The sequence below is a fragment of the Metopolophium dirhodum genome, chromosome 6, assembly GCF_019925205.1.
Source record: "Metopolophium dirhodum isolate CAU chromosome 6, ASM1992520v1, whole genome shotgun sequence".
Classification (NCBI taxonomy): Eukaryota; Metazoa; Arthropoda; class Insecta; order Hemiptera; family Aphididae; genus Metopolophium; species Metopolophium dirhodum.
This window is the reverse complement of record NC_083565.1, coordinates 38865597-38892687: the sequence shown is the minus strand read 5'-3', so window position 1 is coordinate 38892687 and position 27091 is coordinate 38865597. Positions and strand designations below refer to the sequence as shown.

Genomic DNA, 27091 nt, shown 5'->3' with positions numbered 1-27091 from the left:
CTATAATAATAATATTTATAGCCATGCAGCCAGCACAGTATTACATAATACATATAATATATTATATACTGTTACTTTTATTTGTTTTTCAGTGCTTAATACATTTTTATGTATAAAAGATTATTTTGAGGAAATTATAGAGCATAGAAGCATATTATTTTCAAGATTTGAGTAATATTAATTCATAAAAAACCGAATTTAACTACAACTATACCTTTAGCATTATAGCTTCGACCTGCAAGCCACATCTTAATATCGGTGTTGACACAATATCACTTCACGCGTGAAACTTGGCGCACTAAGTACTGTTTCCAGCATCTATTTTAAGTCTAGGAAAAAAATTAAACTAATTGAAAACATTACTTTACTTTAAACACTATAATATAAAAAACAAAGTTAAAAACTTATTAGATACAATTTTTAAAATAATTCACTGTCGAAATATTACAATATAAATCAACAAATTGTATTCGATTAAACATTTACAAAGTGTGTATCGTCGATTAAAATAAACAATATATTCACCGGTTTCCTATAATAATAATAATAATAATATTTATAGCCAGCATAGTATATAATAATTTGTTTATTTAGGTACTAGCCAACACATTATAATAGCAATTGTACATACGACATAGGTATAGAGTTTATACACAATAATATGATAATAATAATAGTAATCAGTAACCACGGTTATCTCAGATAACTTTGATAGTAACTGGTAAGTATAAAATTATGTAAGAAGGCTATTTGTATTGAGATAAAAATGCAATAATTGTAATGTAATTATTAGCACGTGGTTTTTTTCAGTTTTATTATGGGCCGGTTAAAAATTGTTCGTAATATAGTATATTTATTATACAAAATAGGGGTAGCGAGTTTCACGAGTGCGACGGCCGGCCTGAATAGATGGACCGTCGCCGCGAGAGCTCGGCGCGACCGGCGAAAGCCTGGTCCTGTATACAGTGATAGGGAATATTATTATGTTGGGGGTATCGGCGTGTTACAGTCGCCGTATTGACGGGGTCAATATATCGTTGCGCCTGACACGCAAGAAGCGGCTACAACGGTATATCGTACCCGTGGTCTGACACAACTCAATCAAGTTAGCGGAGGGGGGACGGAGATGTCCGTTGACTCTTGATCGTCGGAGTCTGTGTTGGCGGATGATATTGATCGGCGCTATGTGTCTTATGTGTCGGCGATTAGTCGGGCACAGCGGCGGCAACTACTGGCGTCGTGCCTGGTACTTCAGGCGTGCCGGTGTATCGTCGGTCACGCTCTGGACGCGTCCCCGGGCTCGGAGTGACTCGCGATTGGTGGCGGTGGACTCGTGGTCGTCGTCGGCGGGTATCGGTCGGTCACTGGGTGCCGGGCCGCGTGTATTGGTGATCAGCGGCGTGCGGCAATGTCGTTTGATGGCGGGCTTAATTAATTCGATCCGTCTCGAATTACGGCCGGTCCTCGTCGATCAGCTCTGCACGTCGTCGATCGATGACGGTTCAGATTGTCGGCGTTTGAATCCGCTTATCGGGCTGGTCAGCGGCGAGTGGCAATGCGCCGGTGACGGCGGGCTTTGATAATCCGATCTGGAAGCGAATTACGGCCGGCTCACGTCTGGCGCTGGTCTGCACGTCGTCGACTGGTGGCGGGTTTCATCGGATGGTCAGGTCTTCGTTCCTTCTAAGTGTTGTAGTGTTACTGGGTAGAAGGTTGAATGAAGACTGATGGTGTGTGCCGGAAATCGTCCGGTATATATACTGTACCGAATTGTTAACTTGTTCACCCCGCTTTGGGGCTGTGTGTACGGGGTTGGGGTCGTTGGCTTTGGGGCAGCTTCCCCTACGTTTATATTTTGGGTTTATGTGTCTGGGACAACTTGAGACCCTGTAATGTGGGTTCCAAGTTGTCCTGGTCGTTTGCGCGGTGATATTGCGTTCTGATTGGTTGGTCCTGAAGAGGACCGTTTATGTCGTGCGCTGGCGTACTGTTACAAAGGTTTCTGTTAAATTTCACACAGCTACGTATATTTGGGCTACTGATTTGTGGTATCGAATTTACCAATTCACTCTAGACCAATTTTTTTACACACATTATTATTTTTTTTTTTTTGGGGGGGGGGGGGGGTTGCGTAAAGATGTTAACACATCAATAAAAAATAAAGGCCCTATTACCTAAACAGCGTGCAGACCGATGCATATAGGTTACACCAGAGACGTCAGTGACAGTAGTAATCACGTAAACAAAACAGTGATAATATTATTATTAAATTATTAAAAATCTCATCTGACGATACGGCGGCGGCAGATCAGCTGATTCACGAGTTCCGGCAGCGCGGCGGGGCGCGGATGGGCCCGCGACGACATGACGGTGGAAGTGGAACACCTGCATAGCGGTGACAACCATGAACTAAGAAGATCTTCTTAGTTCATGGTGAGAACCTAACTCAAATGCGTAATGCACGGCGTTCCGTTGAGCAATGATCGGCGGTATACCAGCAGGGCCGAGATAGAATATGCCATAGCCGAACGATGTAAGGGGCAACCCGCGCGTCACGATCCACGGCTATAGATAGTATGGTTGTCCATCGACCCATGATCCTCATACTTGAAAAGTGTCTACCGAAATGAATCTCTATAATCAGTATTAAAGTTAAATTAAACAGCTAGAGACTTAAGCACTAGCGCTTTCACAACGGACCGGCGTCCGAAATAATAACGCTCGAGTTTTCGCTATTACGTCTTATTCTATATTTTACATAAATATATTTTGTACAATTTGGGGGCAGCGAGGATCACGGGTGTGACGGTCGGTCTATGAAGACTTGGGCTATGATTGGTGGTCCTGAAAAGGACCGTCTTATGTGTGACGGTGTATTGTTACAGCTCATAATATGTCATAGTGGTTATCACGGAACTACAATTTACATTTGAAAGGTAATTGCATTTATAAGCACAAATAAGCGCCAGTGCGTAAGTCTCCAGCTGTTTAATACTAATAATGGAGATTCATTTCGGTAGACATTTTTCTAGATTCGTTGGGCAACCATACTATCTTTAATCGTGTCACGACCAAATGAACTGTTGGCAACGTGAAGAGCCGACGGGGCCACGATCGTGTGGACAAGCAACGGACATAGTCACTTCACATAAATACCCGAGCGGTGCGTAAACCGTGAGATAAAACGTAAACCAACCCAACGAGACGTCGACGGTGGCATGGCAGGCAACGCGCGTACAATTCATGCGACACAGTGATTAGGACGGCAAACGGCAACATAAGTCGGGGGAGGGGGGGGGTGTTTAAGTATAGATTAAAACCAAGTTTTTACAGTTTTCGTATATAAATAAATTAAGGGTTCGGGACTTCTAAATTTTTCACATTTTTAAAGCATTTTTTTACTTCATTAATTATAGTTTTTAGGTCATATTTGCATTTTTGTACCAGTATTGGTAATAAATATTACTAATAATTATTATGCTTATTATGCATAGTCAACAGTCACCAAAATCGCTTAACAGAAGCTCAAAGAGGGGGGGGGGCACGGATAGCACGTCGGAGTACATAAATGGCGTAACAAAAATGTCGGCGGCGCACTCGCATTAGCGCCAACTTGCACAACGGTAGAGAACGGAAGGCGACTCGGGCCACGCGAACGCGCGAGAGTTATGCGTAACAGCAGTTTACCAGTCACCAAGATCGGCCAAATGTTGGAGCATGAAAATAGGATACGAATTTACACTTAACACAACGCTATTAGCGGGAGAACAACGGCGACGACACACTCGCAAAAAACAGCAAACGGAGCGGCACACGTAACATCCGGACAGCTGCGTATTAGGGCAGATAACTGGTAACGGCCCTTGGCGACATCGTGGATACGCAGACAACGCGAAGGGAAGACACTAAAAGAGCGTCGTGCGTTTGGACGAATTACCTTTTTACACGTCTACAATTAATGTGTTTGGGTGAGTTTTTTTTACCAAGGGCTGAAGAGCGGATAGGCCAGTCGGGGAATTGGGATTTTTTCAGTGGGTACCTATCCGTACCGAATTATGGGGCCCTCAGTCTCAACACCGTGTCTTATTTTTTAAATGTTATTAGTTAATAATAATACAATAATGAACTATATACACAAATACACAATTCGGGAAAAATGTATTTTATTGATTTAGAAATGATGAAATAAATATTTTGCTTTACGTTTACAATATTACATCTACATGACATTGTACGTATACGCTATGCAGCTGATGTAACAACTTTCTCGTATAATATCTGTTTTAAGGATTGGGTTGTGATAACACCTAATAGTGAGCTTACATACTTTAATAAATAAACAAATTTATTAGTTAAAAGTTCAAAATTATAATTAAAATTAAAAATATCCCATGGTTATAAATACCTATAGGTAGCATAATTTTCCGGTGACCTTTTTTTCATGATAGAGGTAGAAAAACATGTTCTGTTAAAATGTTAGATATTAAACAATACCTAAACTTTTTGTGAATTTCTAACTGAAAAATAATCTACAATACATTTTAAAAATTGTTCATGTCTATAAATAGCTCAAAAAGGGTAAAAATAGTTTAAAAATTTTACCATATACAGCAAATACTATAATTATAAGCATTTGGATAATATTTCAAGAATCTGCGGTTATTCGTTTTGATAATACAACAAAATATCAAAATCGATATAATCGATCCTAACCGAATCGGGACTATACCGGCACGTACCTTTATGGTAGATGTAGCGGCGTCCGCCGAACCATCTATCAGGTGGTCGTCATACTTTAGGTTTTGCGTTCACCGTCGGCAGCCAAGTCGGAATATGTATCTGCTATCCAGCATAATTTCTAAAAGTTCGACGACGACAGTTGTAGGCGTGGTGTTTTGTTTCTTCTAGCACTGTTATTTTGTCTATTCTCGGCAGTGACGACGGTGGCCGGTTGCGGTTAAATTATATAATACAAACGATATTGCAATGACATAATTTTTATCAGTTAAAAATTCATGAGCACGGAGAAAAACAAAAAAAAATGAAGGAAAACCCGGAGTTTTTACGCAAAATCGGTTTAACAAAATCGATTTTGGTTTTTGGTGTAACTCTAAAACAAATAACCTTTATAGATTCATGCAATTTTCACTGGTTGTTTATACTGACGTTTTCTATACACAATAAATTTTCAAAAAATATTGATTTGTTTTAACTGTTTCCGGACATTTTCAGTTTCCAAAATTGTAGAGAAGAATTTTTTCTAACAATCGTAAGATGCACGTTATGTTATTTTAATTAATTAGTTAAATAATTAATTGATTAAAAGTAAGAAGATAACTTGTTAATTTACCATGCGATATATTAGACTATTGGAATACGATATAAAAAATCGAATTTCTTACGATTGTTAAAATAGTTCTCCTCTACAATATTTATAAAAGGTATTTTTACAGTAAACCGATTCAATAAACCGCATTACTTGAAGAACAAAAGTATAGTTTTTATTTTTTATTTTATTTTAATTTTTAATTTTTAATTTTTTAGTTGATATTTTAATTTAATACCATTGGAAATGTAAGTGTGAAATAACTAAACATTATTTTTAGTGTATGATATTTTGTCAACTGTATATATTAATTAAATGTACAGCAAAATAGTTATAACTTATAATGATAATAGTAATAGTAATATTATAATAAAAATAAAATGTATAAAATACATTTATCGAATGAATTGTTCGAAGTTTATAGAAGCACTTAATAACCAGACATAACGGATATCGCACACACTTTGTACGAGTCTAGTTACAGAGTAAAAGTAAAATTTTATTTTTCATCAAACTAATGAATACCTTTATTTAAATACTTTAATAATTACATTACCTACTTATCGTATCTTATATTAGAGCTATTTTAAAATAAAATAAAATTAAACTATAAAAATAGTTAAAATTGTAATCCAATTATAGCAGTTTACTAAAAATTATCACATACTCGAGATATTCAATCTAGTGACCAATACAGTATTATTAAATTATTATTTGAAAAACTCACCTCCAAACCAAACGACTAACCTTAAACAATCGCATGCGCTTGCTAAGACTTTGAAAACAGATAAACAGATAAGTAAATTAAACATTTAATTGGCACTTATTTTATTATTTCCAGTGGTTATAAATGAAAATATCATTAAACACGAATTATGCATAAATCCAATTTTCGACTTACTCTAATTTGGGCAGTTTTGAAAATAGAAAAAAACTTTTTGTACAATAAATGTTTAAAAAAAAATACTCTACCCGAATCTGCAGAAAAAAACTGGGGCTGCCATTAAAAAAAAAGTAAGTTGTGTTGCGCATGCGCGAACTGAGTGAGCTAAAAATTTTAAACTGGTCTGAAAATATGTATTTAAGTGCTCCCTATCACCTCCTGAAAACCCCATTTCAATCCAAAGTCACCCATCTGAGATATTCAGTGGTACCTAAAATCGTGATCACACTGTAGACAATTGCTATTATACTGTGTTGGCTAGTACCTAAATAAACAAATTATATAATATGCTGGCTATAAAAATTATTATTATTATTATAGGAAACCGGTGAATATATTGTTTATTTTTGTCGACAATACACATGTAAATGTTTAATCGAATACAATAAATTTGTTGATTTATATTGTAATATTTCGACAGTGAATTGTTTTAAAAATTGTATCCAATAAGTTTTTATATTATAATAGTGTTTAAAGTAAAGTAATGTTTTCAATTAGTTTAACTTTTTTTCTAGACTTAAAATTGATGCCGGAAACAGTACTTAGTACGCCAATTTTCACGCGTGAAGTGATATTCTGTCAACACCGATATTAAGATGTGGCTTGCAGGTCGAAGCTTTGCTAATGGTATAGTTGTAGTTAAATTCTGTTTTACATGCATTAATATTACTCAACGTACTTAAAATTAGATGGATTCGATAAGCCAGAATTATTAAAATCTGACTATTGGTTAAATAATTTACCGGCCGAAGGCACACGGGCTCGTTTATTATGTTTACAATTTATACGAAATTAAAAATGTCTTCAAAAATTCAATGACCTATACTTAGGCGTTACTTATACTTGAGAAACAGTGAATTTTGATATTCTACTTCTTGTCGAATCCGGTCTTAAAATGTCAATAATAAAAGTACTAATATAATATACCTACAAAACCACAAATATATTTTTAAAAAAAAGGAAAAAAAATCATATTACATAATAAACACAACATACTGACGTAAACAAATATATGAAAAAATAGGTAACGAATTCGGTAAATCCAATAAAGAAAAATTACATACCTGTTTATGGTAAACTCCTAGGTATATTATGTTGTATTTTTTCTATAATCACAGTATCTTCAAGTAAGTACCAGTATATAGTTATTATCAGAGACCGAATTTATAAGCGCTTAAAATCTTGAAAATAATATGGTTCTATGCTCTATAATTTCCTCAAATAATCTTTTATACGTAAAAATATTCTTTTTCGTAAAAATGTATTAAACACTGAAAAACAAATAAAAGTAACAGTTATATTTAATCTATAATATGGTGATATACTGCCATACTGGTGTACCTATATTTAACTGTTGTAACACAAACTTATGAATTCAAAAAAATAATAATATTAAAAATAAAAAAGATTGCGCATACAGTTCAACAAATAACTCAAAAAAATAACTTAAATAATTCAGCCTTATGAACTCAAAAAATAATAATAACAAGTTTTAAATAATAAAAATAAAAAGTTTTTTATTATCTATTAGATTTTTATAAAAATTCAAATTTTAACCCAACATGGTAATATATTCCTAAAACATGTTTTTTACTCAAAATATTCTTTAACCTAAAAATATTCTATTTTATGCGCTAAAAAACTTTATATATCAGTTCATAGGTAAATGAATCGTTGAGAAAGCTTATCCAATTGGAGCTGCATACTATAAGTAAAGATAATATGTAAAATATAAAAATCTGGTCTTTAGTTATTATGTACCTGGGCAGATTCTAAAAGATTTTAAATATTTTAAACATTATATCAGGTCTATACAATGTTAGGTACATTGAGTATTTGATTAAGATTTTAACTCGTATTAAGGTTAAATTTTTTTTTAATTAGGTACAACAAAAAAAAATTTAGTTCAAAACTGGTGTTGCCTAAATATTTCTGTTTTACCTCTGTTTTTCGTTACATATAGACGCTATAGTTGTTAGGTGCCTATTATTAATAAAAGTATAAACAAGTCTAGACCAAACATTTTACAAAAAATCGTCCCCAAATTCATCAATCTAAATATACATTTTATGACAAATTATTGTAAAACGTTTTTATTCCTTTGATTAAATTATTTACAATTTGAGTAGGTAAGTGTTAAATATAACTTTTTCCTTTCGATCTATTTCACTGTGATGATTAAGCACATAAAAAAAAAGAAAATAAATGTATCTTTTACGCATTGCAAATGAATAAAAATTGATGACAAATACTAAGTCAAAATTAAAATCCTAAGACCACCTATTATATGGTTATCGCAGTAAATATTAGACGCGAGTTTAACATTTTTTACCCGTCACAAACAAGTGCACAATGCCGCTAAAGAAGTTTTCACTTCAAAAAATAAATTAAATTTATTTAACGATTTTGGTAATTCTAATAAATATTATAACTATTGTATATTTTTTTATAAACAAATAAAAATCTTTTAACTTTTGTCTTGCATGTCAGTACGTGTGTTCAAATAATACGTTGGCTTCCATTGTCGATTATCATAATGGTAATAAACAACTAAATATTGAGAAAAATTGCTTATGAATAATATATGATAAAATAGAAAATACTCAAACTAGCACAGTGCCGTCCAATATAGATCCAAAATAGTAGGTACCTATTATCTACTTTTCATTTTTTCGTGTTTAAAATAATGGATGTTTATTTCTAACAAAATAAACACTAAATATAATATAATAAAAATAACATACATTCTTACGTATATTTCGATAGCCTCATCACCATCACTAATGTAAATTCGAAAACATTTTTCTTGTATTTTTTTTTAAATTGTACAGTATATTAGGTAATTTCTACTGTAAAATAAATATTTAAAGATATCGAATTTCAGAGGAAGTCCTAAGCTGTGTCGTCTTCTGTGTCCTTCAGTCAAACCTAGTCGGACATTAAACTATATACTGTGCGGGGATCGCTCTACGTAATAGGTAAGACGAAGCTGAATATCATTACAACCAAACATCAGTTTGGTCACTTTGGCCACCATCGCGGGCCAAACGGAAACTGTGATTCTGACCGCTTCGACCATCAACCACCGTAGTTCAGAGTCTATGAACCATCCGACAAAGGATCTGACAGGCTTTCTGCCGAGCGGCATCCGATCGCTGTCCACTGGGTGCGAGGCAATCGTGTACACCATTGTAAGCCGGGTACAAGACTATAATATGGCGAACCAGGTCATACGTTACGTGGTGCACCACCAGGTTAACCATGCGGGCGCCAATAGGTACACCGTGTCAAACAGAGGTAACCGGGATACACTTCGCGGTGCACTGCAGGCTTGGTGTATACCTCGGTAGCACGGTTTTGCCGCCACAACGTGCGAGTCGATCAGTACCGTCACCGCTAGGTGATAATTCGGTTACCGACCGGTATCTGATCGATATCCACTATAAGTGCGAGGCAACCGTGTACACTATTTGTATATACCGGGGTAAATGACTATGGCGACCAGGTTATGCGTTGCGTGGAGCACTACCACGTCGACATTGTGAACGCCCCAATAGGTACACCGCATTAAACAGAGGTTCACCAGGGTAATACTACGCTATACGGTGCACCATTGTGGTACGTATATACCTTGGTAGCATGATTATACCGCCCTGGTGCGATTCGCTCGGTACCGTCACCGTCTGGTGATAATTCGGTGTGTATAGTCCGTCTGAAACGTCGTCATATGCGAGCCAATAGACTACTGACACGCGTTGATGCGCTTGTATGTCAAGAGTAACAGTTTCCGCCGCGGTGGTCATAGTCGCCGGCCCTGGGCTGTTATTTGGCTAGTGCGCTTCGTCTTAGGTCCGCCGAAAAGATATTAAAATTCTCATTTCAAACCAACGACTCAACAACATATCTGGCGAAGTAACAAACGAAACCAGCTGTTTGTACAAATTTGTGAGTACCTATACCTTATCTTATTTATTACTAGATCTTATTTAATATTATGTTTTGTAAATATTTGCGAAAAGTCTCGAGTCGTATGTATCAGTAAGCTGTAGGCATACGTACTTTACAAACATAATATAATCATTTAAATACCATCAATGTATATTATTTTTTGTAAACAACGCATATAATAATGATCAGGGCTAGTATTTCTATGCAATAAAAATGGTAAAATATGCATTTTATTTACAAAAATATGCATTTACATTTTTATAAGATAAACACAAAAATATAGTAAACATGCTACGACCACATATTTTTTCAAATTTTCAAAAATGAATGTCAAACTATTCAATCTTTTATCGCATACATATTGTACCATAGGATTGTATTCATAAAAATAAAATTTATGTTTGACAAAAAACCAAGTTTTATGAAATATTCTATAAAACATGCATTTTTTGCATTCTCATAATCGAAATATGCAATAACATTCATTTTATTCAATATATGCAACAGTATATATACATTTCATCCAAAATATGCAAAATAAAAATACCACCATTTATCTCATCATGAGGTGATTCTTGGACATTGCTGTCAAAATCAATGATCAGAAGTCGCAAAAAAAACATCCTGTTGGTATATAATTCCTAGCCCTGATAATGATAATATAATAATAGTTGGGTATACCTATATGCAAGCGAAATATATAAGTAAAAATCATCGGAATATGTTATGTCATTGTAACCACATTTATATATAAAATATGGTGAACTTATTTCACTTTTAATCTAAGTAACAGATAATAGCTATGCTGTTGGGGGAGTTATTCAATGGCAGATAATGAAAAATATCCCAAATGAAATTATATTGAAAACCACTGCACAAAAAATAAAGCAGCTTATTGCTGATTAGCTATTATATACAGATTATAATAATATTATATGTATACAGGGCCGGTTAGGTTAGGCAAGTTTGGAGGGGGGGGGCAATAGGAAATTTACCTCGGTGGCACATTTTGGGGGCGGACAAATTATCTCAGATAAAATTTTTGTAAAGAAAACATCAATCTGAAAAATTATGCACCGAATAAATAACTGATATTAATACCTATATATTTTAGTTTAAAATTGTAATATTATTCATGTTATCTTATGTAAATGCTACAATAATTGTTAAGTCATTTTTAAGGAAATTATTGCAGTAAAAATGTATGTTTTTGGGCATTTTTTTCGGGCCCTAATTATAATGTATACGGATCAGAAGTTTGTGCAAATGGCAATTGAATATTGTAAATTTCTACTAAAATACCTTTAAAATTAATATTCGAAAAAAATATTGAGTGGTTAATTTTGTTGGTAGGTATTATGTAGGTATATTTTTAAATTAAATGGACCGGGCTACAACACTCATACAATATGTTCTCTTCGTTGTCTAGGAAATACTTACTGTAATGTGTATACTTTTTTTGTAATATTATATTCATTGATTGTGAACATTTTCGTCAGTATAGTTTTGATTTCTAAGCAATCATTTTTTTCGTACAAAATTGTATTTATTTTCATGCCACTTTAATAATTCAATAATTAGTGTATATAGTTGTTCCTAATACTCGATTTTAAAACAGTCTTAGTTAAAAAAATTTTGGAAATAAGTAATAACTAGTACAATGATCAGCAGTATTAGTAAGTAATTATTTTTCTACCTACTATTATATTCTATTTTATAATCTTAATGTTAATCTGTTTTGTATGCTTATAACTATATATTTTTTATCTTTTTCGTACCTACTTATAATATTATATTAGTTTTTTATATTTTCAACTTATTGAAATAATTAACCTAAGTATTAATCTCATTTTTGAAAAAATTCCAAAAACTTGGAAACACGCCATTCTTGCATTTTTCGTTCAAAAACTTATAAATTGTTTTGTTTTTGAAATTATTCTTTTTATCTATTTTGTGCTTCTTATCATTTTTCAAGTCATATCATTCTTTTTGCATATTTCATGCATATAACCAATAATTAATAACAAATAATCAATAAACTATTTTGTCTTTTTAAAATAACGTATACGTATTTTGCTTATTTATAATGTATGTATTACTATATTATAGTATACCTACCTACTGGTTTTTACTTTTATTATGTGAATAGGTACCTGTATTTATTGTTGCAACACATTTTTTGTATTATATGTCCATAGTATTAAATTTATTCATATATATTATATTGTTTGAACGCATTATTACGTAATATTATGACGTTCAAAGTACATAATATATTTTATGTTAACCATGTACAATTCTACGTACAGACGGTAGAACGGAAACGGTTTGGCAGTGTGGATATTTTATATTATGTTTATACCTTGTAAGAATTCTGGCCTTTTACCGCCAAAAAACTACCCACGTGTCGAGGGGAACACTCGACACGTGACCTACGAGCCGCACCGCGTGTTGGTCTTAGGGCAAGTCAGTGGAACTCGAAGGTTTTAAACACGCATCAGCAAATTAACGCTGAAGATTTAGATAGCAGTTGTATGGAGTGAAGAGAACATAAATAATAAATAACGGAAAGATTAGAAGCTATTAAGCTTTAAAGTATAATAATTAATTGGAATAATATATGACAGTATTCTGAACCTTCCTGGCCCACGGGAGACTACGCACCACATTATTCGGGGTGTGTTATCGCTGGGTTACCGGGGCGTACCTCATGGTATCTTTATTAATATGTTTAATTATTTTTATTTAAAGTACCACGCCCAAACGGGAAGCTTGCGACAAGTTGATAAATAAGGAGTAAAGGAAAAAAAAGCGGGACCCGCGTCTTGCGACGCTTAGAACCGTGGATTAAAGGGGGAGGGGGAAATTCATATTACGACTTGACGAATGACGGTGTAGAGTTGAACGGCGTGACTGCTGGCTTTTTGGATTCACCCGCCGTCGGCCCGTCGTTATGGCTTAGCCCATCATGGCTGTGTTTGAATGCACAGGAACTGTGTGGAAAGCGATGATGTCCGTTGTCGGTTGGTCACGAGGTCTTAGCCGATGACACCGGAGACGGGACTCGGAATTGTCGCAGCAATGATCCTTGTCTGCTTGGCCGTTACGACGAACCTCGTGGCCCGAGTAAAAGTCGGAACAGACAGGACGAAGTTTAGAGAATGTATCGAATAGCCGATCTTAATGATTTCGCTATTTCTTCCAATAGGCCGATGTTACCCGACGACTTGAAAGTGTTCTTCTTGCGTTGTCTGTATAAGTGACTGGCTGCAGGACAGAGTTCAGCGTTTGCACCTGAGAAGCTATTAAAAATTAAAACCACGGACAGTTTGTACTATTTTAGGTAGTGTATGCGCCGGGTAGGGAACAATGATTAGCCCGTGGCCCGATCGCCGTGTACGTCGCGCGCAATACTCACACACCGACCGACCTTTGTTTTTGTGTGTATATGTGTTATAGCTCAGCTAGAATTGGTTGGGTTCGCCGCGCAAATACTAGTGAGCTATGTGGTGTGGTGATGTGTAAGTGTGTGTATATGTGAGAGTGTAGTACTATAAGCTTAAAACTATTGGACGGAAGGTAACTATGAAATGGTAACACGGTTGCTGGTAAAATGTTGTTGTTGTATTGTACACAAATAATAATGAGTTAAGGATACAAGAATATAACAAAAATCACAGCAACATGAAGGTATACAAATATAAGTGGTAATATTATAGCCCTTCTGGCCCAACAAAATATAATAATAGTATGTGCCAGCTATTTGAGCTATGGCTAGTATATAGATAATAAATAATATTACTCACAATTTAGGCGGAGCACGGCTGGCCAGCTGCTCCTATCCTATAAAAATGATACAGAGAATATCGAAAATACAAAATAATACACAGTAGTGCTTAGCACATACTAAAAACAATATAATTTTAAATAATATAAAAATTCGCACTTGCGCTCACAGATAATAATAAAATGCAGCGATTTGCGCTCTTATAACAGAAGAATAATAATAAATAAATAAATAATCGACTTTGAAAAATAATATAAAGGTCCGCTACGATTTGCACACACGGTCACAATTAACAATGATAATGAGATATTATGCTTAGGTATAACAAACGCACCTTTTTGGCGATTAGCGCCCACAGAAAAAACAAAAATGTATGGCTATTTATGAGCCATAAACAGTATACATTAATAATTACTGGCGATTCGCGCCCGTGAGCATTATAATATAATGTAACTTATTAACTTGCGGCGATTCGCGCACGTACAAGTAAGATAACTATATAGTCGCGTTGACCATTTGTAACGAACTGGTGGGATAGGTAGGCGGCCGTGGTAATTATTGCTCTCGTTCCAGCTAGACGGCGGCGGCTGGTATCTAGTCGCGCACAATCTACATATTATATAATTCACAATACACAGCTGACACAATTAAACAGAAATAAAACAATACAATTATAAACATGGATATGAGTTGTGTGTGTGTGTGTGTGTGTGTGTGTGTGTGATCCGGTCGGTGGTGATGTCTATAGCGCTATTGCCGTACTGTCGCGGCGGCGACAGGTAGTAACCACAGTCAATAATCATACAGAGATTTGATTCGTTGCTATTTACATGTATAAAAATGTAAAATTATTGTAATGCAGTTTAGTATAGTATTAGGGTGGTGTGGTGGGGCAGAGCAAAATATTAATATGATGACGTATCGTAAATGTGTTGAACATCGGCCGCATTCGAACACTGCAGTCAATCCATCCGAAGAAATCGTGCACGATTTACCGTATAGTACGCTAGTGGCTAGTCGGATGTACTGTTGAAGCCTCTGTCCGGTGGCGACGCCCCGTCATTGTTGAGAACGGTGCACACTGCACGCAGAGAACAAGACGAACTGGGAACTACGCGTATCCGACGCACAGATCATCGAGGACAGCGATGCCATGCGTCACTATGCGTGTAAACGTAAAAGAACGTTCGGTTCCGGCTAAGGGTCGGGACGTATCACGGTCGATCGAGCCAGATCCAGTCAACAACTATAATATTATAGTCGGATATGTATTGTAGCTGCCGGTCACATAATATTATGATACTGTCGAAAAATCTTCGGCTTCCGTAATACTATTAATTAAATGAATAATTTATAATATTATGTTATATTATAATAAGCGTGTAAATATCTTGACACCTATAACTATAACAATATTACACATTCGTGTTTGAATCTATGTTTGTGCTTGTTATACTAGTTTAGCCGTACTGGCACTAATTTTCCCGGTGCGCCCCATGATCTATTGATAAATAAGCGCCCCTCTCCCCTTTTTTTATAACATTATAATTTATAATAATATTTACTGACTCTGCCTCTGACACAAGCGACGCGTGAAAGGTCATTTTCGAAACTAAAATTGTTAAAAACACGATTGAGGTCCACAATTGTAAAAGACAATACAATACACTGTGAACGAGTAAATCAAGTAGATGGAGATCAAATGAAAGTTATTTTGAAAAACGGATTTCAATGTGGCCTGAGAATATTACCCTCTAATTGCTTAAAAAAAAAAATCAAATTTGGTGGATTTTATAGAACAGGATCATTATTCCCGTAGAGCGTAGTTTTGTGAACAAAATTATATTAGCACCAGGCACGGTAAATCGGTCCAAATAGATTTCAATTTTAATTATAAATGTTAAATAGTATTTGTCACGACATGTTTAAAAAAATACTTTATAGGTTAGGTATACCTTATACCTACTATTTAGTACCTATATGTATATTTAATGTTAAAGTTACATGTATATAAAATAATACAAAATGTCTGCGTTTTACATTTCGAACGATTGACCGTACAAAGCATTTATATACAGTTTACAATTTATCACAGATAACTGCAATCAATTTGCAACAAAAATACTAAAATAAATAACATTATCATTGAAAAATGTACTTGCTTCTAAGAAATTTAATGAAATACGCAACTCAAATATATACATTTTCCCATTAAAAAAATAAAGCGATATAATATTATAATTTTACAATGTAGGTAGGTCATCTGTGTAATTTAATACATTTATAAGACTGTTTTTTTAATAACTCCATTAGTTAATGGATTTTATATATAATAAGATATTGTTAGAAATATTTTTTATTTGGTAAAATAATTAAAATAATAATAAAACCAAATTTAATTTTATTATGATTTATTAAGAAATTTTGTAGATTGTAGATATAAAGTTATGCCGTATGCTATTACTTATTAGTAATAGTAGGTAGTTAGGTTAGGTATGCTATTACTTATTAGTAATAGCATACCATTTATGTGACACGTATTATAATATTATGCGTGCTGATTGTTCAATTGCAAATAATGTAACTATTATCGTGTTAAATAATGTTTATCTATGTTACACTATGATCGCAATAGAGTATAGATATAATTATCTATATGGGATATGGTTGTTTTAACTTTTAAAAACTAAATTCGTCAAAATTTGAACTGTAATAGAGCCTATTATAATGGGCAGATTTTAATTATTTTGTTGAAATTTAATATTTTATTCTTGGTTAGTTAAACATTTTAACGTATACTATTATGTATTGTATATAGGTACACACATCATATTTTAATTCGTATTAGGCTCTTGCTTTATATTTATAAACGATTACAAAACCTAACCTAACCTTCATGAGGGGGGGGGGGGCCCAAACATTAAACACCTAACAATTATTATATATTTATTTGTGATTTATAACAGAAAACTTTTCATATAATATTTTATTCTTTTAATGTTGATATTGATATGAGTACCTAGTATATTATAATATAAGAATTATACAAATGTTTTCATATAATTATAGTATAGTATAAAATAATATATAAACATATTAAGCGTGCGCACGGAGTAGTCATGGTAGGCACTTGACTACTCTGCGAACTCCCTCCGGCCCCCTCAGTATTCAATATTATTATTATGATAATTGATTGTCAATCATACAATACGTTTTTACCATGGTAAATTTAGTTGAATGAGGTTACCTTATCCAAATTAGTTTTTATAACTTAGGTGTGATTATGAATATTATATATACGTAATATTATGTATATATGACTACCCTTCCAGAAATTCTACGCACGCTTATGAATATAAATACATTATATGTATACATTTTATATTGAAACAAAACATAACATATTTACTTTATACCTAAAGTTATATTCAAAAGTAACAATATATAAATTAATTAAATATAAAAAAATGTATCTACTTTATATTTTAAGTTATATTTTAAAGTAACAATTTATAAATAAAAATGACTCAATATGTTTATTATAGTATATGTACTAGCTGTCCCGCCCGACGTTGTCCAGGCCAAAGATTTGTATTTTTAATAAATATATTTTTATAAAATGTATATACCATATTAATTTTTCTAATAATAATGTTTATATAACATGTAACAAATTTCAACCATTTAGATTGACAAAAAAATTTATTTTGTCGTGTGCTAAAAAAAATCATGTGTAAGCTACCCTTTACCTATCTACAGCCTATATGAGCTGAAAAATCAAGCTGTATAGTGTATACCTAATCTAACCTAACCTGACCTTCCATTTTTCAAATAATAATCTATTGAAGTAACTTTTATTGACTTTTTTAAAACCTTTCCCGTACTCGACCGATTTATTACTGAAAACCGTATTAAAATAAGTAGATAGTTCTTTTCGAGATATGCTCGTACATACAAAAAAGCAGCAGTGTTTCTCTACTATATTATGCATGTTATATACATATTATAAACATTCCTATTGAATTACTCTATCAATTAAAAAAAACACATCAAAATCCGTTGCGTAGTTTTAAAGATCTAAGCATATAGACGGACGGCGGGACTTTGTTAAGATTAAGATTTATTATTATTATTTTTTAATTTGAATATTTTCTATATGTTTGTGACCATACTCCATAACAACCATTAATAAACAAACATTTCTATCGTAAATCTCAATATTCCTTTTTGAGCACCTCCCAGGGGTGTATCGCTTCAATATTATGCATGTTAGTTACATATAAAATGAGACCAATTTTGAATAATGTATAAATTAAACGTAATTTACGATTATATACCCTTTAATTTTAATGTATTACATCTGAGGGGTCAATTGCCCCCTCTGCCCCCCTTCAACGACGCCACTGACTATAGATACCTATTACAGTTATAATATTGTGGTATAATAATATTATTTGCCAGATTGGACAAATTCAGCCCTCCAGTATCACCGCCTAACTTCTGGAAATTATTTGAGTCGTATAAATCATTTTTGAACAATATTTTACCGGTTACCTATATTTCATTTGAAAAAATTAAATGAAATACTCTTTTAAACATAAAAAACAAAAATACCAATACGCACAAAAATTATTACGCCATTTCGATAACAATATAATATAACTGTATAAAAAATGCAAATAGAACACGTAAATTGGCACCGAACTTAATACGTTGATGTTTTGATATTCCTCGTCGTTATTACAATGGTCGCGAAAACCGTACTTGTAAAGGCGTAAACTGTTAAGGCCTGAATACGGGACAGTTCGATTAAAAACCGCGGCACATATTGTCCCCCCGAAAAAGTATATGGTTGCCTACCTTCAAACATATCATATAGGTCCTTATTATCATAGGTTTTACAACTCCGAAGGATTTCTCATAATATAGACAACCACTACGATTTTGGGAAATCCTATGTTGCAAGCATTTTAACGTTAACTGTCCCGTATTGATATCTATAGTATTTGATTATATTTTTCGACAGGCTGCAGCTATAATAGGTATGAGAAATACTAAAATATAACTTTGGATTTGTGTTAAATATTATTTTGCATAAACTATTCGACAATATATTCGATTAGGTATATTGACGTTCGTACGTTTTACACAATACATAATATTACTATCTACCATCCTTGCACAATGTACAGTTAATATTATTATACCTATCCTTGCCGTATCCGCCGGTGTTATTTTACGATTTATTAATTATGCAGCAGTTTCCGTCGCGTTTAGTGTTTGAAGGTTTAAACACAGACTAATATGTGGTTTAAATATTTCTTGGAACATAATATAAATGTACCTATAATAGTCGTGTAACGTTTATACTGCATGTCTGTTACGCATAACTCACGCGCATTCGCGTGGCCCGAGTCGCCTTCCGTTGTCTACCGTTGTGCAAGTTGGCGCTAATTGCGAGTGCGCCGCCGACATTTTTGTTACTCCATATTATGTTCTCTGACGTGCTATCCGTGCCCCCCCCCCCTCTTTGAGCTTCTGTTTATCGATTTTGGTGACTGGTTGCATAATAAGCATAACCATTATGAGTAATATTTATTACCAATACTCCCGTCCTTGTGCCTTCTGTACTCCGCCGTCATCGCCTTTGGTCCCCAGGTACCGCGTTACACCACGCGCCACGCCGCCACCACAGGTTAGCTGCAGTCTTCGCATGTATCTACTTTCGCGGTGTACCCACAATTACGCAGCAGTGATCTGCAATGTCGCCGAGAGTTATCGCCATCATTCGCCGTTATTCGGCGACCCGTCGTATCATTCTGCGCAGTCTACTATCAACCATCATAAAATAGAGCGCGGATTTTAATGCCCTAAAAAATACCTAAAAATGACTTAGAAAAAATGCAATTATGACCTAAAAATTGTAATTAATTAAGTAAAAAAATGCTTTAAAAATGTGAAAAATACAATTAATGCTCTAAAAAAATGGATTTTACCGCTAAAATTACCTTAGAAATGACCTTAAAAATACCATATTAATTTTTTTATGATTTTTTTTGGAGGTCATTACTTTTAATTAACACAATATTAATTATCCCCATTAAAATTACGAACATGAAATAAAAACATACGAAATACGACCGTGATGTAACACGAACTCGCTAATTATTTGTTATTTATCTGAGTACGGATGATCTATTAAACAATTAATATGCATTAAAACTAATTAATGCTGAAATACTCTAAAAATAAAAAAACGTCTAAATATGCAAAAAAATGCAAAATAAAATGTTTAGCTTTGAAGCACTTGCGATCGTTACATGAAACGAATTATGTAGGTACTTAAACAATGTCTACAATCAAAAAAAAATAATGTATTTTGCATTGAAATCCACGCCCTAATCTTTAATATAATATCGCTATAGGCACTTGTCAGAAATAAAATTGTTACTGCAATAGTATTTTGTTTCTGTTGTTATTATTTATTTTCATATTATTGCAATGCTATCACATATTTAGTGTTCTTATACCTGTTTATTTCAATATTGTTATTATTATTATCTACTGGCCGGCAATTTAGCCTCTAATATATAGTATATTATTGTATTAATTGTTGTTATAAAATATTTTACCTTTTAGATTCTGAGCGAAGCGATGAATGTATTGATTTTACAATGATGTGTGTGTTTTTTTTTTATTTTTTTTTTTTATTTTTGTGTCTGTCATCACCTTTTAGGTCAGTAAAAGAGCTTGGATTTTCTTCAACAGTAACTTTTCTGATAGGAAAGTGAATTTAGTTGGTACTTTGGGGGGTAATTTGCCAGAAATTTTCACAAGCGACGTGAATAACAAAAGAAAAATTAAGGAAAAACAGGAATTTTTACGCAAAATCTGTTTTCGAGAAAATCGATTTTGGTTTTTGGTGTAACTCTAAAACAAATGACCGTAGGGACATGAATTTTTGACTGAATATTTATATTAGCATTTTCTATACACCATAAAATTTACAAAATATTTTGACTCTTTTTGAGCTGTTTACGGCCATTGTCAGTTTTAAATTTTTTTAGTTTTTTTTTCTATAAATATCAATAAAATATTATCTGTTTAGTAAAAAAGATTGAAAATTTAATAGAAGGCTCCTAGGTTATTGTTTCAAAGGCAGATGAAAAAAATTAAAAATCCTTAGTCACAGTTTTTATTTATAAGCATTTAAAGTTCAAATTTTGACAAAATACGGAAAAATCACGAAAAATAGCAAATTATTTTGAGTTGAGAATTCATAAAAAATTTTCTTTTGAAATCTAAGATTTGAAAATGTAATATAAGATTACTCATAAGTTTGTCTACCTTTATCAAAAAAAAAAATGTCTAGAAGAAACTTAAATTAAATTTTTATGAGCGTCTGAAATTTATATTTTTACAACATTTGATATTTACTCGATTTCTCATGTAACAATTTTCTTATTTTATTGTAATTAAAAAACGAATGACTGTAGATACTTGAAAATTTCACTGAATGTTTATATTAGCATTTTCTATACACCATGAAATGTTGAAAATATTTTGACTCTTTTTGAGCTGTTTACGGACATTGTCAGTTTTCAATTTTTTTAATTTTTTTTTCTATAAATATCTATAAAATTTTATTTGTAGGGTAAAAAAGCGTGAAAATTTAATGCAAGGCTCCTGATATATTGTCACAATAGCAGTTGAAAAATATTAAAAATAGATAGGCACTATTTTTTGTATAAGCATTTAAAGTTTAAATTTTGACAACATTTATCAAATTTATAATTTATTAATTATTTTGTAGTTAAAAATGTATAAAATGTTTAACTTTTATGGCTAAGGATTGAAAATTTAATACAAGGCTCCACGTAAATAGGTTAAATATAAATTACTTTATTCACAATAATATCATCAAATATACTTGGTTAAATCATAGGCTGACTGACCGTTTTCGCTCAGAATCGTTTTTCTTATACAATGATATTATATCATCGATTCAAATTTAACACCATCCATTACGGTGACCCACTTGTAACCTACTGTACAGCAGAGCGACATCCACTTATCCACCTTTTTTTATTGTCGATATTACCTACACACCAGGAATTTTCTAGCTAAATTATTTGTTTGTATTTAGTGCCATCCATTCATTGCCTAGCACTAAGCAGTAGAAATCGCCAGCACATTGTTATTAATTTATTATAAAAAGAATACGAGGTGTGCACCCAATATAGTTACTCAAACAGTAATTTTATTATTGTAACAAACGCGTGGCTCAAAGAAAAAATAAACATAGGACTACAAGACAGTAAGACACGTGTCAATAATTTATACAACGGTGGTTACGTGATGGCATACTCGGTGCAGATTTATTAATATTATGGTCTGCAGTTGTGGTCCACTGGTTTTATCTCACCGCTACAAAATATTATCGCTGACCATTTCACACAAACAAATGTAGCAATAAAGAGCTGTAGCAGTGACGACGCGGCCACAGGATAATGACGCGATATTCGGCGAGCGGCTAGTACAAGTTTTATGTATAAAGACAGCAGTGCAGCCGTGCAAGTGACGACGATGACGACGACGACAAACAAATAACAACACGTGATCGAAGAAAGTGAAGAAATGCTGTGAAATCGATGGTGACCGTATAGTTACCACGCAAATACAGATACTCTCTCTAGTATGGTTATCGCTCCTGCTGCCGTCGGTGGGCCGTGGACGAAGCGAGTGATCGAATAACCGCTTACCTGTAGTTACCACCGAACACCGTACGTAATCTATCGATTATCTGTTGTATAGGTCGCGTTCTTTTGTCTCAACGATGCCTTCGACTATAAGGCGGCAGATGACGTCGGGGCTGCAGCCCAGCTGTTATTGGCCACCACGGGAGTAAAGGTATAATGCTGTTCTAAAGCAGGACAGTCGTCACGGCTCGGAAACCGTACCATTAACGACATTGAAGAACCTTAACGACATTGAAGAACCGCACGTCCCTCTTGCAGTCTTGTTAAGTATTTGAATACTTGTATTTAAATAATTTTTCTGTATTTCAAATACTTATCAAATACTTTTTGACCAATGTATTTTAAATACTCAAAAAATACTTTTTATTTGTATTTTTATTCTAGAATACTAAATACTTTTATCATTCTCGTGGTCTACTCTAAAGTCCAAACTCCAATTACTAATAATTTGGAATGTACTATTTTAAATGTTATTTCTAAAATATTATTTTAAAATGGTTCTTACCTCTGATTATTTATAAATAAGATTTCACCAAAATACAAGCAGATAACAGAATGACTGAATACTGAACCCCCTGTGGGCTCCTCACTCCCATAGTCACATATTATACCATGGCATACAAGACAATGACCACCACTGGTTGGACTGGCATTTATCTTAAAATGTCAAATAATCTTTAAATACCTAGTCTTTCTTCTTATTTAATGGGTGGTAGGTACTGTGGTAGTAGTTTAGAATTTGAATAGAAGATATTGGTACTAATGTTATTGAACTTTTTTAACTTTTTCTTATTTATTTTAATTTTTACCTACAATCTGTATTACAATCTTATTTACAATAAGCACAATAGATGGAGGGATACATAAGAGGGTTTGGTTTGCTTGATTAAAGAAACTATACAATAATTGTGGGCGTGGGTAGTATTGGTTAGTCGGATTGTTATTGAATTGATTTAATTATTGATAATTAATTATTCATTTCTTTAACTTAAAAAAAAGTATTTGTGTAAGTATTTTGAATACTTTTAAAAGGTATTTGTATTTATATTTAAATACTTTTAAAAGAAAGTATTTGAATACGTATTTTAATTTTAAATTACACCAAGTATTTAAATACGTATTCTGAATTCATTTGAAAATGAAAATCAGTAGGTAGATACGTGTTCGTTTATCACGTTATCACGTTATTCGTTCTTACTTATTTATTTACCTAGTATTTTATGCCAGTATTTTTAGAAATTAAGTTATTCTATTTCACAATTGTTTAAAAATGTCCAAAACATGCAAAGTGTCCTCTGTCCATCATATTAATCAATATAGGTACCTAACCTATATTCAAATTAGTAAACCCGTGTATAAATTATTTCTATCATGTTTATACCTACTTGTTTTTTAGTTTTATATTACCAAAATCGTAATATGTCTTATGCATTTTTCAAAAATAATATAAAAATGTAGCTGCATAATATATTTAAGCATATTTTGACAATTTTGACTGGATATTTCGATAATTTTTAGTGCAAAAAGTCCCGAACCCTAAATATATTTCTATACGAAAACTGTAAAAACTCAGTTTTAATCTATACTTAAACACCTCCCCCCATTTCATAATCCTGGCTACGTCATATAGTGCGTGTTGTCGACTTATGTTGCCGTTTTAACCTAATAATAATAAACTTCATCCTCAGGCTAATATCACACTACAATAGTGCAATATAATATTATTCTTTATCTTTAAACAATGTGTTTTTTTTTTTTTTTTTACCAAGAATTGATGAGTTTAATATTATGGTTTTAATGGTTATAATATTTTATGGTATGCCTAGCAAGAAGTAGCATAATATGACGTGTGTGAGTATGTAAATCGATATTGGTGTGACTGTGTGAGTGAGCTATAATTACACGAGCAGATTAAGATATTGCGTATGCATCTACAAGTCAGTGATTGACTTCGACGACTATAATAACTTTCGGGTATAGTATAAATGTCTTAAGTCAAAACCGACTAGTTTTTCAGGAAGATTAAACAAAACATTGTAAAATCATTCAAAATCGTAGACAAGAGTGTCTGGGCTGATAATTAATTTAGATTAATATTCAATGTACCAACTTTTATGTTAACTATTAAGTAGAACTTTAAAATCAATTCTTCATTATTTTTAACCGACTTGATCATTGAATTTTTATTTTATATGTTTTACGCTATTAGGGCATGCATTTAAAATTATTATATTACTTGACTTTTATTAAGACCATTTTAAAATTATATCTGTCAAATTCTCTATTCTTAACTAGACATACGTTTTGTACCCAATATAATGTGACTTAAAATGTGTAGACCAATATATATGATAGATAGCATATTGGATGAGTAGGTTACTAACAATACTTGTTGTATTTAACCTATTCTTCAAATACCTAACTTATATAAGTCAAAGTGATATCGATTGTCGAACACCACCCCGAAGAAATACAATCCAACCGCAGAAGTCAATTATCACAACCCACGAGGTAAGTGATTTGACATATATTATAATAATGTAGATAATATAAATATCATTAGGTAGGTATAACACAGTAGTAGAGAGATCTTACGCGGATAAACGAACAATATAGTAATGTAATGTCTCACGATTTCCAAATCCCTCTTACTAATACAACGTAGCGGGGGTTATTGAACCGTTTTTGCTCCGAAGGACACGGGCAACCGGTCTCATCAGACGCGTCCCTTTGCTCGTTGAAGCAGGTCATCAACCCCGCATATTCATTGTACACTACTCATCATCTTATAATAATATCGTGTTTAATATATATTCATTTCACATAAATCACTACTTTCCCTTACCGCGTATTTTCTCCTTACTACAAAGTATTTATTGTTTGACTGTAGATGAATTGCATAAAAATGATAGGAAGGAAGAGCTTCGTGATAACTTTAGAGAGAAAATAAAAATATTTGTCGTTTGTAATTATTAATTTGATTGAACTGGATGACATTATAAATATTACTGTAACATAATTGTTTTTAAATAGGTACCCTATATTCAATAATAGTTTTAATTGATTTAAGATGATGATGTCAACAATTTAGTAGAGCATGATAAATGGTTATGTGAATATTTTTGGTTATATCGTAATTTATTGACTATTTTTTTATTGAAATAAAAATTTATTTTATGAAATTTATTTATGCAAATTTCTTAACAAATCCAATGAGGAAATACATCTACAGAAGTAGTTGATGATCATGATCATGTCATATTATTTACTAATCACCTACATATTAACTTACCTAACTAAATTATTGAATGAATCAATGTTATAATCTGTTTGATTCGTCTTACAATAATCTTAATATCTCAATAATTATAGTCAATTAAGGTTTCAAATGTTTCTGAGCTTTTGCCTCAACATTATATCTATATTGTAATATAAATAATAAATATTTGAACAGATGTATTTTAAATAGTATTCTTATGACATTTATACTAATACTTGGGTACTCGTCCAATATGCTATCTACCACACATTTGATGGATACTAAACTATAATAAATTACATTAGATAAAATATTTACGGCAGATAGCATATTGGATGAGTAGGTACCAATACTTGTTGTATCTAACCTATTCTTAAAATATTTATAGTTCATATTATTTTTCAAACAAATGTATCTAGTTGTTTCATAAATTTTAATTTATTTTTCAGATAATGAGGAAGATTTCATAATTCCAGAAGACACAGATCCAGATATGATGTATATTGTATATGACGGAACTTGAAGCTAGAAATATGCAGTTGGAATTGAACAATATTCCATTTTTTCGTGTCCCAAGTATCTATCTTTCCTCCCTTAGACGATCAGGATAATAAGTGTATAATATGTACAGATGCTGAAAGAACACATGATTTAATTCCTTGTGGGCATAGAATTTAATGTGGTGTTTGTTTAAACCTCCTAAACATTGTCCAGTATGTAGCGAATATTTTACCAACTCTCTTAGGATTTGGTAAAACATAAAAATGATAAATATATTCTGTGTTCATAATAAGTATATTATTAATAAATTAAACTTCATTGCATTTGGTATGAAATATTATATTAATACAAAATCATATTATAAGATAATATAATTATTGGGCTTATCTTTACCAAAACAAATAATGATTGGCCTTAAATGTTAATTTGTACCTAATGGTAGTCTAACCTGATACATATTTTTCTTAAACTTTTTTCAGCGTCGGCACAAACAAAAGAATACATTTTATTTATGAAAGGTAAAATAATAAATTGTGCATTTGATGTACCTATGCAATTATATCTACCA

The 27091-nt window shown here is 32.6% G+C and overlaps 1 protein-coding gene across 1 annotated transcript in view; it reads left to right on the top strand.

The window, feature by feature from the left end:
* The window catches only part of LOC132947809 (uncharacterized), a 32204-nt gene extending 5659 nt beyond the window's left edge, over positions 1 to 26545 (top strand). Inside the window, exon 4 of the mRNA XM_061018039.1 lies at positions 26472 to 26545. Within this exon, the coding sequence (XP_060874022.1) occupies positions 26472 to 26545 (74 nt within the window). The remainder of the gene's footprint in view (positions 1 to 26471) is intronic.
* Positions 26546 to 27091: the final 546 nt, after the last annotated feature.